Below are 16,002 nucleotides of genomic sequence, written 5' to 3' on the forward strand. Positions count from 1 at the left end.
ATATGTTTGAAGCTTTTCTGTTTTTTTTTTCTAGGAGACAAAGTAATCCCACTGTTCAACCCTCAATGTGGAGAATGCAGAGGCTGCCTTGAACCAAAGAGTAATATGTGTGACAGAACAGAGTAAGTAGTTTTCAAGGGGGTTTCAGGGTTTACCATATGCACAGTGTATACAGATGGAGCGGGACTTATCTATCCAGGGGATGGCGATGGCCAGCCGCCATCCCCTGCCCCGCGCCATCTGTATGCCGGAAGGGGAAGCGCGCGCGCACGAGGTGCGCGCGCGTCCCCTTCCGACGGTGCTGCCGGCGGTCGCCCAGTGTCTACACCGGGTCCCCGCACCCCCCCTCGCAGCCCCCTGAAGCCCCCCGCAGCCCCCTGAAGCAACCCAATTTAACAACCCAATTTTACTTTTTAATTTGCTATCATCTTGGTTAATTCAACTGAGCCACTAAAGAAGTGAACCATGGAGCTATAGATACATTAGGTTATTTGAAAACCAAACCAAAGCAATATAGAACTATAGTCTTAGCATGGGAATAACGCTTTCTTTCTTTCTTTCTTTCACAGTATGGGTAAGTTTGCTGGTTTGATGTCTGACAACACAAGCAGATTTACGTGCAAGGGACAGGTGGTTTATCATTTCGCCGGCACAAGCACATTCAGTGAATACACTGTGGTGGATGAAGTAAATGTGGTGAAGATACGTGATGATGCACCCCTGGATAAAGTGTGTGTGATTGGCTGTGGGTTTACCACAGGATATGGATCTGCTGTAAATGTGGCTAAGGTAAGTGCTGAACTGATTCAAAGGCAACCCAACTCAGTTCTATTGAAAATGGGATGTTGCCCAAAGCAACCAATCAGAAATGAACAGATGACAAACAAGTAGTCAATATCATACCCATACTATACATGGCAATTCCCTGTAGGTATAGTTTTAATGACCATCACATCCAGTGGTCGAAGTGGAAATTTAGAAGTGGGGATATGCAAAAGTTAAGGATGTAGTTATGCTTGGGGAAAGGGGAGTGACCACTTTAAAAGGGCGTGGTCACCTATAAAGGGGCATGGTCACTTAAAAAGGGGCTTGTCCTTAAGTGTAGTGTACCTCACCATATATGCCTTATACACATTATGCACCACAATAGTAGGAGCCTCTTACACATTATGCCACACGGATTGAGACAAAACTCTAATTATGCCAATGGCCGCTCCTAGACATTAAGCCAGGTACAGCCGCTTATACAAATTATGCCAGGTAGAGCCCCATTACGCCAGGTACAGCCGCTTATACACATTATGCTAGGTAGAGCCCCTTACACTCATTACACCAAGTACAGCCCTTTGCAGATGGTACGCCAAGTACAATGCCTTGCACTACAGTGCCAGATACACATTATATGTCCCCGCATTGACAGATATACATAATACACATTACGTGCCCTCAGCATTGCCAGATACACATGTCCCCACAGTGGCAGATACATATATGCCCCCAGCGCCAGATACACATTGCCCCCACAGTGCCAGATGCACATTGCCCCCACAGTGCAAGGTACATGTGCCCCCCCCAGTGCCAGATACATATGTCCCCACAGTGCCAGATATGCCGGCTCCCCAGTGCCAGATACATATGTCACCAGTGCCAGATACACATTGCCCCCACAGTACAAGGTACACGTGCCCCCAGTGCCAGATACACATGCCCCCAGTGCCAGATACATATGTCCCCACAGGTGCCAGATACATGTGTCCCCACCAGTGCTCCCCAGTGCCAGATACACATGTCCCCACAGTGGCAGATACATATATGCCCCCAGTGCCAGATACACATTGCCCCCACAGTACAAGGTACACCTGCCCCCCAGTGCCAGATACACATGCCCTTAGTGCCAGATACATACAGTATGTCCCCACAAGTGCCAGATACTGTACATGTGTCCCCACCAGTGCTCCCCAGTGCCAGATACACATGTCCCCATAGTGGCAGATACATACATGCCCCAGCGCCAGATACACATTGCCCCCACAGTACAAGGTACACCTGCCCCCAGTGCCAGATAGATGTGCCCCCCCCCCCAGTGCCAGTGAAGCTTCCCCCTCTCCTCCCCTCCATTCCACTCCCCTCACCTCTTAATTATATTTAGACTCTGAGCGGTGGTTGTCTTTCAGTCCCACTGGCCAGAGATGGATGCCGCAGATAGATCACTGCCAGGCCGCGACTAGCGCCGGGCGGAAGTACTGTACAGCCGGCCGTACGTTACTTCCACCCGGCGCGCGAGCGGCCAGGCAGCGATCTATCTGCAGCATCCATCTCTGGTCAGTGGGACTGAAAGTCAGCCACCGCAGAGAGTCTCTATCCAGGTGGCCTTCCCCCAGCCGGCGATGTGTCCCACGACACTACATATAGTAATAGGAGTGTGCAGACGCTAGTCTGCACACTCCTATTACTTAAAAAAAAAATTACAGTGGAGAAGTTCCGGTATACCATAACGTTGTACCGGCCTACTTCGACCACTGATCACATCATACAGCATGAGTAGAGTGCACCCACTAATAAACTAAGCAATGCAAAACTGTTGAGCTATTTTACCACTGCAACCATAGACAATATCACACAAATGGAAAATCAGGAAAGAGGGTGGATTTCCAGAAAAAAAGATTGAGACCTACCAGCTGAAAATCTCTTAAAAATAAACATAAACATACCCATTGTACTCTAATGCAGTAGCTAACAAACTGTTAATCACCTGGTAATGACCAGGTGGGTTCTTAGCCAAAATCCTGGCATGAGCTTCAATTCCATTTTCAACTTCACAATGAGAATTTGCTCTTTTATTTTACCTGAAGTATATTTACCATGTTGTGCATGAGTTGTGCAAGTTAGATGCCACTGAGAGCATATGTTAAATGCTGGTAATTAAATATTTTGAAAATATTTTCTCTTCACTTTGGGGATTGAGGACATGAACAAAGCAGGTTAAAATTAGTTAAAATCCCATACAATTGCAAAATTTGTCTTTGCTCCTTAACCAACTGGCAGTGCCCCGAGACGTAACTAATAATGTAGTCATGTTTTGTTATATTGTCAGCATATTTGAAAGTAACTGGATGGTCAAATACAAATTGCAGATTGTGGGAGCTACAATTAGGGTTAAAGCATAGCAATAAAAAAAATTTACTCTTATTTAATTAAAAATAGAAATAGATTTAGCCTACAATATATGAATAAGTCTCAATCTTTTTTTTTAATTAAAGATTGTTTTGATACAAATAAAGCTAAAATGTTGGAATGTATCATTTTAAAGTTTGGTGAGCTACTCACTGTTCCTTTCAATGTGGGTACCCAGCAATTACGTAGCACTACTTACCATTAATATTTAAAAAAAATGGTTCCCCGCAGTCTTGTTTATGCTCTATTCCAGTTTGTGTGGCTCCGCCTGGGTGGCAGAGTCTCTATTTTGAGTGAATCTCCCTTCTCTAAAGATGGATTTCATAGGATGGATCGCATAGCCATAGTAATTTCTTATATGACTTTTTAGGCTTGCAATGGAAAATACTGACTCTACAGTATGCAAAAGTATGTTTCTAATGATTCCAGCTTAAGATACTGTACTTTGGTGCTTAGAAATTTGTTATAAATTATTTACCACAAAAACAGGATTACAATAAAGCATAGTTCAGACATTTGTATACTGTATGGAATTGTGAATATGATCAACTTAGTCAATACTGTCATCAGATAAATATACCTGTGCAAGCTCTGAAACGATGGCAGTACTGTCAGTTATGGCATACAATTAAGAATTTGGCCATGGACACACTGTACCACCCACCACTGCCTTCTACATTTGCCGGGCACCCAGTGAGATTTTGATACCAGTGAGTGCCTGGTGGCTCCTTTGCTGCATCCAGTCATGCGTTTACTCCTGAACTCTGCCTTCCCGCTTCTGCAGTGTGTGTAGGGAGAGAGGCCATGATGCCTCTCCCAAGTGGAAAGAGATAAAGTGCTAACCAACCAATTCCTATTTGCCATGTTGCAGGCTGTGTTTGAAAAATATTCTTGTGGGGAAGGGGATTTGGGATGGTGAGAGTGAATCCACACTGATAGGTGGTGAGTGACCACTGTTGAAATTATAGAGGTATGGTAGATTGGTCTATGAAGACTGACACTAACCTTATATTAAGGTATATGGGTCCAGTGCACTGTCTAGGAAAATTGCCTCCGAGTGCCTTTTTAATGGACTGTCAGTGGTGCACACCAGAGTATAAATATAGTATTTATGGTTTTCCAAGAGAGGAGGAGGAGAGAGAAAAAACTCAAGGACCAATATTTGCTAGATATGCAGTATTTAAAAATTGCACTTTTTATTGGTATAATGGTATAATATAATAATGGTGTGTATGTTCCTTTAAATAAAAATATGTAAGCGCTTTAGAACTATAATAGTATTGATAGGCTGGTATTGCCTTATATATGCAGGCAAGGAAAGACAACTGGACTTGTCCAGTGGATACATTCATATTTTTATCAGCAACATTGTCTCCTGTCTCCTGCTAGCAAGTGCGGCATCACACACTGTTATAGATTCATGTTTATGCTAAACTGACACCTAGCCGTGGCAGCAGCATAAACAGACACAGTGATTGCTACATTGCCTGCAGCTTCATCTAAGTGTATTATAACACCAATTTACCTGCTATTAAGATCAAGGTCACTCCTGTTTATAAAGCATCTCAAAGACACTTGTCTGCATCAGATTTTATACTAAATACGTGACCCATGATTATTTCCCACTGTTATTTCTACCGTGACACTGGTATAAATTGGGTTGTATGAGGATCACACTCTGACAAGTTGTCTTTCCTTGCCTGCATATATAAGGCAATACCAGCCTATCAATACTATTATATTTCTAAAGCGCTTACATATTTTTATTTAAAGGAACATACACACCATTATTTTTTAGAGTATACTAATAAAAAGTGTAATTTTTAAATACTGTGTTTGAAAATGACAGTTATAAGCTGCTTTGTACTTTATCTCTCTCCACTTTATCTATCTCCAGGGTTTAGTTCAGGGCAATAAGCGGCCCTGGAGCTGTCGATGAACTACCCATCCCAGCATGCCTTGTTTTAGTTTTGCTATTTGGCCATGCTGAAACTGTGGCAAGGCATGCTGGGATGTGTAGTTCATCAACAGCTGGAGGGCCGCTTATTGCCCACCCCTGATTGAGTACATACAGCTCTAAATGTCTTTGTGCATCTAATTTGCTGTCTTTAATTTATTGTTGCAGGTTGAGGCTGGCTCCACATGTGCTGTGTTTGGATTGGGAGGCATTGGTCTTTCTGTAGTTATTGGATGTAGAGTTGCCGGAGCTTCCAGGATTATCGCTATTGATGTAAATAGTGACAAGTTTGTGAAAGCTAAAGAGCTAGGAGCCACAGATTGTATCAACCCAAAGGACCACCAGAAGCCTATTTATGAAGTGCTACAAGAGATGACTAACGGGGGAGTTCATTATTCTTTTGAGTGCATTGGAATCACTGCTGTCATGGTTAGTATCTGAAAGGTCAATTTTATTTTAAAACACACACACACACACACACACACACACACACACACACACACACACACACACATATATATATATACAACAATAGGGAGGGAGGCAGCACTCAAAGTGTCTTGAATATAAAGAGATCTTCACACTGAAGAGTGTGAAGAGTCCTTTTTATTCAAGACGCTTGGAGTGCTGCCTCCCTCCCTATTGTTGTATCTACTAATATGACGCAGGCACCGAGCGCGGTAACCAATAATTACAGGTAGAGCCGGATCCCCCCATTCTCTGTATGTATGTATGTATGTATGTATATATATATATATATATATATATATATATATATATATATCTCCAAGATGTAGGTAGCACTCGCTAATCCAAAGTATTCTTGCTGGGGTGTATACACTCAAGATCCATTTTGTGGATACTAATAAACGTGGGTACATAAAGAGGCCACTCTCCAGACTGTTGATAATTTTAGAACTGCATTTTATTTCTCAATAATGCTGCCACATTTTCGGGTCAACGTTTCGGCTCACATCAGAGCCTTTTTCAAGACTTGCAGACAGCTTAATACATGTATAGTACGTGCCGTAAACACCTCATGACATCCAAAATGAAGTGCACACCATCCTGCAGGATGGCGTGCACTTCATTTTGGATGTCATGAGGTGTTTACGGCACGTACTATACATGTATTAAGCTGTCTCCAAGTCTTGAAAAAGGCTCTGATGTGAGCCGAAACATTGACCCGAAAATGTGGCAGCATTATTGAGAAATAAAATGCAGTTCTAAAATTATCAACAGTCTGGAAAGTGGCCTCTTTATGTACCCACGTATATATATATATATATATATATATATATATATATATATATATATATATATATATATATATATATACAGACGTTGTATGCCCGGCACTCACTGGTTCCGATGTTAACTTGCTAGGGGTGCCCTCAAATGGCCTTTGCAGGTCCCAAATAGATTCCCGTAATAACAGCGGCACTCCTCAGGCGGTTTGAAGATAATAAAAATCCTTTATTTGCGCCCAACGGCGTTTCGGGGTATATCCCCCCGTCTTCAGGGACTTAAGGTTCCTTAAGTCCCTGAAGACGGGGGGATATACCCCGAAACGCCGTTGGGCGCAAATAAAGGATTTTTAAGTCCCTGAAGACGGGGGGATATACCCCGAAACGCCGTTGGGCGCAAATAAAGGATTTTTATTATCTTCAAACCGCCTGAGTGCCGCTGTTATTACGGGAATATATATATATATATATATATATATATATATATATATATATATCGTTCTGTGATCCTGGCACTCACTGCTTAAACAGGGACAAGAGGTCTGGTGCCTTCCGTGGAGTCCTCCTGGCAGACAGCCTAGGACGATCCTACAATATTGGTTGGTACGGCGGTACTCAATCACAAGAGAAACATATCAACAGCCTTGTTCAGACGCCAACGTTTCAATATTTATTCATATTTTCGTCAGGGCAGCATAGTACATAAAATAACTCACCAATTTGTAGTGCAAACCATCACCAAAGTCCTCCCTCTGGGCAGACGCCGCACGCTGTCGGAGTCGCCACCGGAAGTTGTCACCCTGTGCAACCTTCACGGCACCATCTTAGAAACTGGAAAGCAGTATAGATTTAATACAGACAACTACTGGCAAGTAGTAAAGTGCTAAACACGACAATAAGAAGATGCATAGGGAATCAATGAATCAATCTAAAAAGATTATAAAAAACAATTTAAACCCATAGTCTCATTCAGACCCCTGGGACTTAGTGAATCAAGCAGAAAGAGCCGCTTGGATTCTTTCTGTAATAAACATTTAGATCTGTTCCCGCCGCGACGTAGGTCTATGATGATGTGTTTGAGAGCAGTGGGGGAGTGGCCGGCCTCAGCATAATGTCTGCCAACCGGTTGCGTACTGTTGCCAGACAACACAGCAGCACGTATGGCCTGTCCGTGCTGGGCCATCCTGGTTTTAAGTTGACAATCAGTCTTGCCAATATAATACTTGCCACAGGGGCAAATTAAGGCATATATGACAAAACATGATGTGCAAGTAAGTCGATGGTAAATTTTAAATGATTTGGGCAGGTAAGGATGTTTGATGACATTACCTGTGAGCATGTACCCACAAGTGGTACAGCCCGTACACTTAAAACAGCCATGTTTGGGAGTACCCCAAAACCCGGTTGTCAATTTCCTGCCCATATCAGTCACATCAGTATGTACCACAAAATCTCGCAGGTTTTTACCTCTGGAATAACTTGGCATGATTTTCTTAGTTTTAAGTGAGGTGAGTCAAGGATCAGAACTGATAATGGGCCAAATTTCTTTAACAGCTTTCCTAGCCTGTCCGCTAGAAGAATTAAACCTAGTAGGCCAAATTAGAGTATATGCTAGGCTTTTTTATAGTTTTTTTCTGAAGGACACTAGACCTACTCCTGACCTTACTTTTGATGGAAAGTAACTCAGACTTCTCATAACCTCTGATCACGAACTTATTGATCATGAGGTTGAGCTGTCTCTCTGCTTCTGCATCCTCATTGCAGATCCTCCTAACCCTCAGGAATTGTGACAGTGGTAATCCTTTTTGAACTGGGAGGGGGTGGAAACTAGAGGGGGTAGCAGAATATTATGGTCTGTGGGTTTCACAAACAGACTGGTTTTGAGTAGTTGGCCAGTTTTCTCAATCTTCACATCAAGAAATTCAAAACAAGTATTAGAGACCTTGTAAGTCAATGTGACCAAGCTGTCACTGCGGTTATGCTCATTAATGACCCGCTCAAGGTCATCACTGCCACCATGCCATATCAATATCATATCGTCAATATACCTAGAATAGTATATTATATTGCTGGAAATGCACTCAGAGGAGAAAAAGATGTCACGCTCCACACTTATCATATATGCGTTGGCACAGGCTGGCGCTACCGATGCCCCCATAGCGCAGCCTGCCAACTGAAGGTAAAACATACCATCATAAAAAAGTCGTTTTTCGTGAGCACCATTTCAAGTATTCTTGTCCTGAAGACGGGCTCCGGCCCGAAACACTGTAGACTTGCAGTAAAGGAATTTTACAAAGTACCTGGAGTGACGCTATTTCATGCATGAGATATACAAGCACTGGAATCTTCCAGTGGACAGCGGGCACCCAGGTCAAGGTGCAGTAGTAAAGCAGGAGCCAGTGGGACCTCTCAACATTATATATATATATATATATATATATATATATATATTTATATATATATATATATATATATATATATATATATATATATATATATATATAAAAGGCAAAAAAAGGTGTGTGAGCGGCGCTTGCTTAGTTCAATTTGAGTCCAGCAACAAACTCCTTAAGCAAAAGGAGACTCAGATCACCAAAGTCCACTCATATAGACTGCAGCTCTCTTTTAGAATAAGGCATCCCGAGTCAGGATGAACAAATCTAGGAGGAACAAAGAGATAAATTTAATATGGAGATCAATACATGAGCTCCCAATAAAAATAGAAGCAATTGCTCGTACCATAAAACAATACACTGTGGGCTGGCTACCACAATATTTGGTATAAATACCAGAGGCACACTGCTCTGCTGTAACCTCCTGGACCTCCGGAACTCAAAGGACCACAAGCGCTGGGTTGCGCCGCTGGATCTAGTGTACCGTCATTCTTTTATAATCATTTTTGTGCTGAAAAAAGTCTCTGTTCTTACATATAATTGCATATTTTAATTTGTGTGTTCTGGCGTCCAACGATAGGAGTGCCCAAACAGACAAACGGCTGAGCGCCCGAACACCCGAGCAATCCCGTGCCCTCACCCCCACTGCAGAGAACAGGCAGTGGGAGTAGAGAGGAGAGGCTGCCATAGCAGTACAGCCTCTATCCCCCACTCAGCACACGCTAGTCAGTGCCATGTGTTGAGCAGGGGAGAGAGGCAGCAGCAGCCTGTGCACCGGCACACAGGCACACAAATTTTATTTTACAGGGGCGTGACCACACTTCTACCATTGACCACGCCCCACCCATTAACCTTGCCCCTGTTTTACCAGGGCCCGGCGGCGCTTTCAGCATCCCTGGCTGTATTCAGAAAGTCATGCCCTTCTTCTCCATGGGAGGTTTCTGTCCTCCCTGAGCTCGCCTTAAGACACCTGCATTACGGTTTGACAGGTGTATCACAATGGACATATCACAATGCATGAAAACAACAGAAATAGCATTGACCCTTATGACAGAACCCTTAAGTGGTCATCCAATTAAACCCATCTTAATCTAGGGGGTTTCTTAAGATGATAAGGTAGTGTGCATAGTCTGAAGATGATTAGTTAAAAAATTGAAGAAATATCGTGGAACATCCATACACACACACACACACACACACACACACAAACATCATTCATTCAATTATACTTATGTAGATAGCAAAAAATGAATGTTGAATTCAATTTTGCATGACGTATCAGGCATTTTTTAAACACAATCTATAAATGTCTTAAATATATTATCTGTTGGAAAATATATGTGTGTGGGGTGCAAATGGGTAGTGGTGGAGGGATACTGGAACATTTTAACTGTATATTGGGATATAACCAGGTTTCTCATAGGTGCTAAGCAGGAAACCTCTGTCTCATACCTTGTTACTGGTATCTAGATGTTAGGTCAATAGTGACAGGCACAAGTTAGACATAAACAATAGGTCGACATTGACAAAAGGTTGACACAAGCCATAGGTTGACATACCAACGGTCGACACATGTTTTCACAAAATGTTTCTTTCTTTGGTTTTGGTAATGTTTTACGATTCATGGATCATGAACTACAATTGGGAATGGTAATGTTCGAGCACAGTGGTAGCGGAGTAACTCACCATGCCCAAAGCATGGCAAGCGATGCGAGCGATGCGAGGCTATGCGCTACAGTTATTGGGGGTCCATGTTAGCAGATGTCAACATTGACTCAAAAAACTCATGTCAACTTATTACTTATTTTGACCTTTTGTGTATGTCAACCTATTAAATGTCAACCTTTTTCTGCACATTGTGCCTGTCAACCATGGTCAACCTATCAGCTGTTGTCCTAGACACTGTTGACCCGAAGATGGTCCCTGTACATGCTCAGTAGAGATCTCTGTGGTTATCTCTATTGATAGGACATGAAGCCTCCTGGATAACAGGAAAACTAGAGTCTGCAAAAGTAGCACACTCCTCATTCAACATTTTGTCACTTTATGAATGGATGAGATGCACCATAAATGGGCACTGTGACCTTGATTCATAGATATACATAAACCCAAAGGTTTAAGCACGTATCCAATGTTTGTGGGTCTGTGCATGCACATGTTCTGTTCTGTGCATGTGCAGAACGAGTCCTGCATGACCCCTCCCTTAGCTGCAAAATGATTGATATGCAGTTGCAGGGGTGCAGTGGTGTACAGTGGTGTCGCAATAGCCACTGCCAGCAAAGTGGTGGCTTGTGGATGCGAGCACCTGTGTTATACAGAGTCCATGCAATCTGGCCATGTGCATGTAAATCTTTCTAAAATGTCCCTCCCAAAATCTCTACTGCCTTGGTGGAGATAGATGCTAGAGGTCCTACTGGACCTCTAGCGGCTGTGAAGAAAGCACAGAATGTATAGCGTTGCCTAGAAGTGCTGAGATTCTGAGAGCGCTGGCGCAACCGGCATGCATGAAACCCTTGGAAATGGGCATGAACCCCCCTGGAGGTGAGCATGAACCCCCCTGGAAATGAGCATGACCCCCCCTGGAAATGAGCATGAAGCACCGAGCAAGAAATCTCTGACAAGGATCATGAAACCACGGGCAATATTCATGTAGGTAAAAATTATAATTTATGTATGCAACTGGTGGTGGCAAGGGAGGGAGTACCAGAAACATTTCTTGTTGGGTAAGGGGGGGGAACAAAATGTATTGTTACGCCACTGGGATGGCAACAGGGACAATTCTATGCAGACATATATACTGGCAGATGATTATTAGTTAAGTGATATCACACGGTTGCATACCTCCCAACTTTCATGTCGCCGGACCAGGGACACTGCTGATGCGCGCCGATGGTGCGCCGGAAATTTCGAGGGAGTGGCCTAATTTAGGGGGCGTGGCCTATACTCGCGGCTCCCCCGTTTTGCCGCTATGGGGGCATGACCCAGAGGCTCTGTGAGCCTCTAGCCATGCCCCCAGCCCCCTGGCTGCGGGAATAGACGCTGTGCGCATTCGCACAGCGTTTATTCCCCGCTGCTTAGCAGCAGACAGGGGGGACTCCCAACAGCCCCCCCTCACCGCGGGGCACTGCCGCCCGCGGGTGGGACAGCAGGACAGGCCCTAATAATCGGGACTGTCCCGCTAAAATAGGGACTGTTGGGAGGTATGCGGTTGCTTGCAAGGGTGGGGTAATCTTGATTAGAGAAAAGCATGCTTGGTTGGTTCAGCCAGCAACACTGTGTGATATCAGTAACCAGATTTAAATCTGCATGATAATATAATTCAGAGATCTTGATACATATATTTGCAAATATATATAACCAACATCTCTGAATTATATTATCATGTAGATTTAAATCTGGTTACTGATATCACACAGTGTGCTGGGGGTGGTATGAGGGGGGCACCAGCGGGATTCTGACAGGGGGTGAGTGCAATTAAGCTCCTCGCTGCACTCGTCACATGTTCTAGTCTCCTTCTATTGGGGTTCGGACCCCCACAATGGAGAATAGCCCTGTCAGTTGGGATTCTGACTGTCTGGCATTTAAACAATCAGGATTCCGATGTTGGAGAACAAGTGTTCTTTTCTTTAACCATTCTATGCAGTAACCGCCTGCTGCATTAGAATATTTGTAGACCATTTGTTCTTTTCATAGCAAAATATTATTGTAAAATGAGGATTTCACTTTTTTCACCGATAATATACAGATACAGTATTAAATACATTTATGAATTTGCATTTGATGCTTATCAATGTTCAATTATTATGCAACAGATAATGCTTGGAGTTTGGCATTCTCACAAACAAAAATTGAAAGAGAAACTCATATGGAAATAATTTGTTCCCATCTGTGTTTACATACATGCAAAATAATGAGAACCGGGTTATAGTCTGGTTTCTTCATGTTACTGTCAAAACAATAAATGATTTGCAAATTTCAGTGTTATTTCTGTACGGCCATCACAATTTTATTCCTGGGCCTGGATTGAAATAGCCGTGGAAGTGTACATTACCTCCCACTAGCTGATTTCTACCATAAAGAGCTGATAAATGCACATGTGCTTGATTCAGTGCTGCACGCAGTTAAGAGAAAGGGCGGGATGCTCTAACATCCGCGCCCCCAGTCCGCCGCACTTTGCCGGCTACCGCTAACATACTGTAATTATCTAACATATGTGATAATTATGGCAAAAGACAGCTCTTGCGTTAAGAGCTGTCTTTTGCAGTTAGCTGGCGATGCGCAGCGGATGCTGCTGCGGGAGGACGGGCTCTCCTCCTCCCTTCACACGGAAGATGATTTTCAGTGCAGGGAGGAGGAGGTCACAGGTCCGGGCAGCACAGTACTGTGCTGCCCAGACACAGGTGAGGGTCACAGTGCCTTGCTACACTCGACACACTATTTTATTCTCCCACCATGCCCTAGTGGATGGTAGGGCATGAAATACCGCCTGTCAGCACATGTTGTGTCGACATGGAGACCGAAAGGTAGAACCGCGTCCCCTCACATGGCTCGCTATGCTCACCATGCTTCAGGCACACTATTTTATACTCCCACCACACCCTAGTGGATGGTAGAGCATGAAATACCGCCTGTCGGCACATGTCTTCTCGACTAGGATACCGAAACGTACCACTGCGTCCCCTTGCATGACTCGCTATGCTCACCATGCTTGGGACGCGGTGCCTTACTGCGCTCGGCACAGTTTTGCTAAAAAAAAAAACAGTAAAAAAAAACCCATGTCGACCTAATGACCCTGTCGACCTTACCCAAGTCAACCTTAAGTCATGTCGACCTTCCTGCATGTCTACCGTAAGTCATGTCGACCTAAATGCATGTCGACCTAATGGTGTCGACCAAATGCTTGTCAACCACCAATGACCGTATCCCGACAGTTCTACCCCCTAACCTTTGTTCTTAAAAAATTCCCAATGTTACAGTGCTGATTGCCTTCATCATAGATTAATTTTTTTCATATCACATAAGAATATTACAATATAAGGACCTGCTCGCTAAGTAGCATTATTTTGCTGCTTAGCAAACGGGTAAACGCCACCCTCCTGCAAATCCTTCACTCCATTGTTCCATTGGTCAGGTAAGTCCTGGAGGGGGGGACCCCTTTATTGGGGGGGTCCCCACTCTCCCAGGGCCCCTGGCCAGGCTGACCGGTCAGGGGGTTAATGTTTTGGCAGCGGGACCTTATATAATAAGTGTCCCCCGGCTGTGACATTACCCTGCTGGCTGGTTGTGCCTGGGGCTGGTTCTTAAAATACGGGGGACCCCTAGTCATTTTGTCCCCCGTATTTTGGGAACCAGCCCCGGACCTGGAGCCTGGGGCTGGTTGTTAAAAATCGGGGAACCCCTATTTGTCGGGTTCCCTGATTTTTAATTACCGGCTCTTTCAGCCTGGTGCTGGTTACAGCTGTGGGGGGGACCCCACGCTGTTTTTTTTAAAAAAAATTTATTTTTTTTTCTATTTTTTTTTACACTCTGCAGCCTGCACGGATCTGACTGATCCGTGCAGACTGCCTGTACGAATTCGTATTAGGGGCCGTATATATGGCCAGCTAATACGAATGGTTACACCATCGGAGGATTACAAAGCAGTCGTATCTACTACTTTGTACATTCCCCTCCGGAACACGACTTTGCATACGACTGAAACAGTCGTATGCAGTCGTAGGGAAAATACTAATATGAAAAACTAGGTTTTTCATATTAGTAAATTTCCCCCCACAAGTCTTTTTTCTGCGATTGTGATGCATGGCAAGTCCCTGTGCGCATCACTTCTTAATCGCAGTTCTCACGTGCTGCCGCAAGAATCGATTGGATCACGCAGCCGTGACTGGGATCACATACAAAATCTTATGCAAAAGGACCACATACAGGACCTTATAAAGGTCTGTATGCTCCCCTACATGTTCGCATGGGGAGCATTGTTTGGCGTCTGCACATGTGCAGACGCCGTGTGCAAAAGGGTATGGCGAACTGCAAGTTCTCCGTCCCATTCAAACCCACCAGTGCGGGCCAGGGGCGTGGGGCGACAGCGGGTGGAAGAGCCCATGGGAACACCCAGCGTTTCATGGTTGTTCCCATGATAATGCTCCTTATAAGCACTCTGTTCTATACTTTTACCAACAGAATAAATATAGGAATAAAATGTTTCTATTCTTTTTTTAACTTTTATATTTCAAACCAGCTTTATATTTTAAACAAGAGCCCTAAATAATCAGAATAAAAGTAGCAAGAACCAAACATTTCCACTTGTTTTTATGCAGGCTTCTGCACTTCAGTCTACTTACTACAGCGCAGGAACAACAGTTATAGTTGGGGTGGCTCCTTCACTATCAATGATCTCATTTGATCCAATGCTGATGCTCACAGGACGTACTTTAAAAGGAGCTATATTTGGAGGTATGTAAAAGAAATTCATAATTGCAACTAACAAATGTTACAGTATTTTGGCATGAATTTATATTTTTATTATTAATATAAATAACCTGACCTATTCACATCAAAGTGCCTTACTGTAATTCTTAGTCATGTGCACCACACATATGTACAATACATATGCTCACTTATCCAGACATACACAGGTGCTTTGTAGGAGAACAATACACAAAGGGCAACAAGATGTGTATTCACACTGTAAGTAACTCCTCCCATTAACTCTGTGTAGTACACTTGCTGCTAAATCTCATGTTAAACTGGTCTCAATGAAACATTGGGCCTGATTCAGTCCTGTTTGCTAGGCTGCATATACTCGCAGCCTAGCAAACAGGTAAGCACTGCCTGCTGCCCCGCCGCCCGAATCCCCTCGCTAGCATGTGAGGTTATGTGTATTCGAACGCATCCCACCTCATATGACCGCCTGAGAGAGACCATTGAGTGATTTCTGCAGCCTTTGGGCAGGGGCAGGCGCTGACGTCATGTGACGTTAGCCACCCACTCAGTCATGCATTGATCTGTGTTCCTAGGGGAAGGCCCTGGGTTTTTATGGGGACGCCCATAAAACGCTGAGCGTTCTCATGCTTCCACCCCCCTGCCCGCCCTAGGCTCTCCTATTACTGTGCGAATACCTCGGTGAGTGTGATACTCGCACAGGGGAGCTGCACATGTGCATATTCCTGTATGTGCAGACCAAATTCGGGTCTGAATCGGCCCCATTAACTGTTACACAAGTTTACTAACACAA

At 43.9% G+C, this 16,002-nt stretch overlaps 1 protein-coding gene across 1 annotated transcript in view; it reads left to right on the forward strand.

Moving 5' to 3' along the window:
• The window catches only part of LOC146065535 (alcohol dehydrogenase 1-like), a 45,139-nt gene that overhangs the window by 23,989 nt on the left and 5,148 nt on the right, over positions 1 to 16,002 (forward strand). The window contains exons 4-7 of the mRNA XM_083179051.1: positions 35 to 122; positions 570 to 789; positions 5,300 to 5,560; positions 15,086 to 15,221. Of these exons, the coding sequence (XP_083035177.1) occupies positions 35 to 122; positions 570 to 789; positions 5,300 to 5,560; positions 15,086 to 15,221 (705 nt within the window). The remainder of the gene's footprint in view (positions 1 to 34; positions 123 to 569; positions 790 to 5,299; positions 5,561 to 15,085; positions 15,222 to 16,002) is intronic.

Source organism: Crinia signifera, chromosome 1, assembly GCF_055691185.1.
Source record: "Crinia signifera chromosome 1, ASM5569118v1, whole genome shotgun sequence".
In the NCBI taxonomy this organism is placed as follows: Eukaryota; Metazoa; Chordata; class Amphibia; order Anura; family Myobatrachidae; genus Crinia; species Crinia signifera.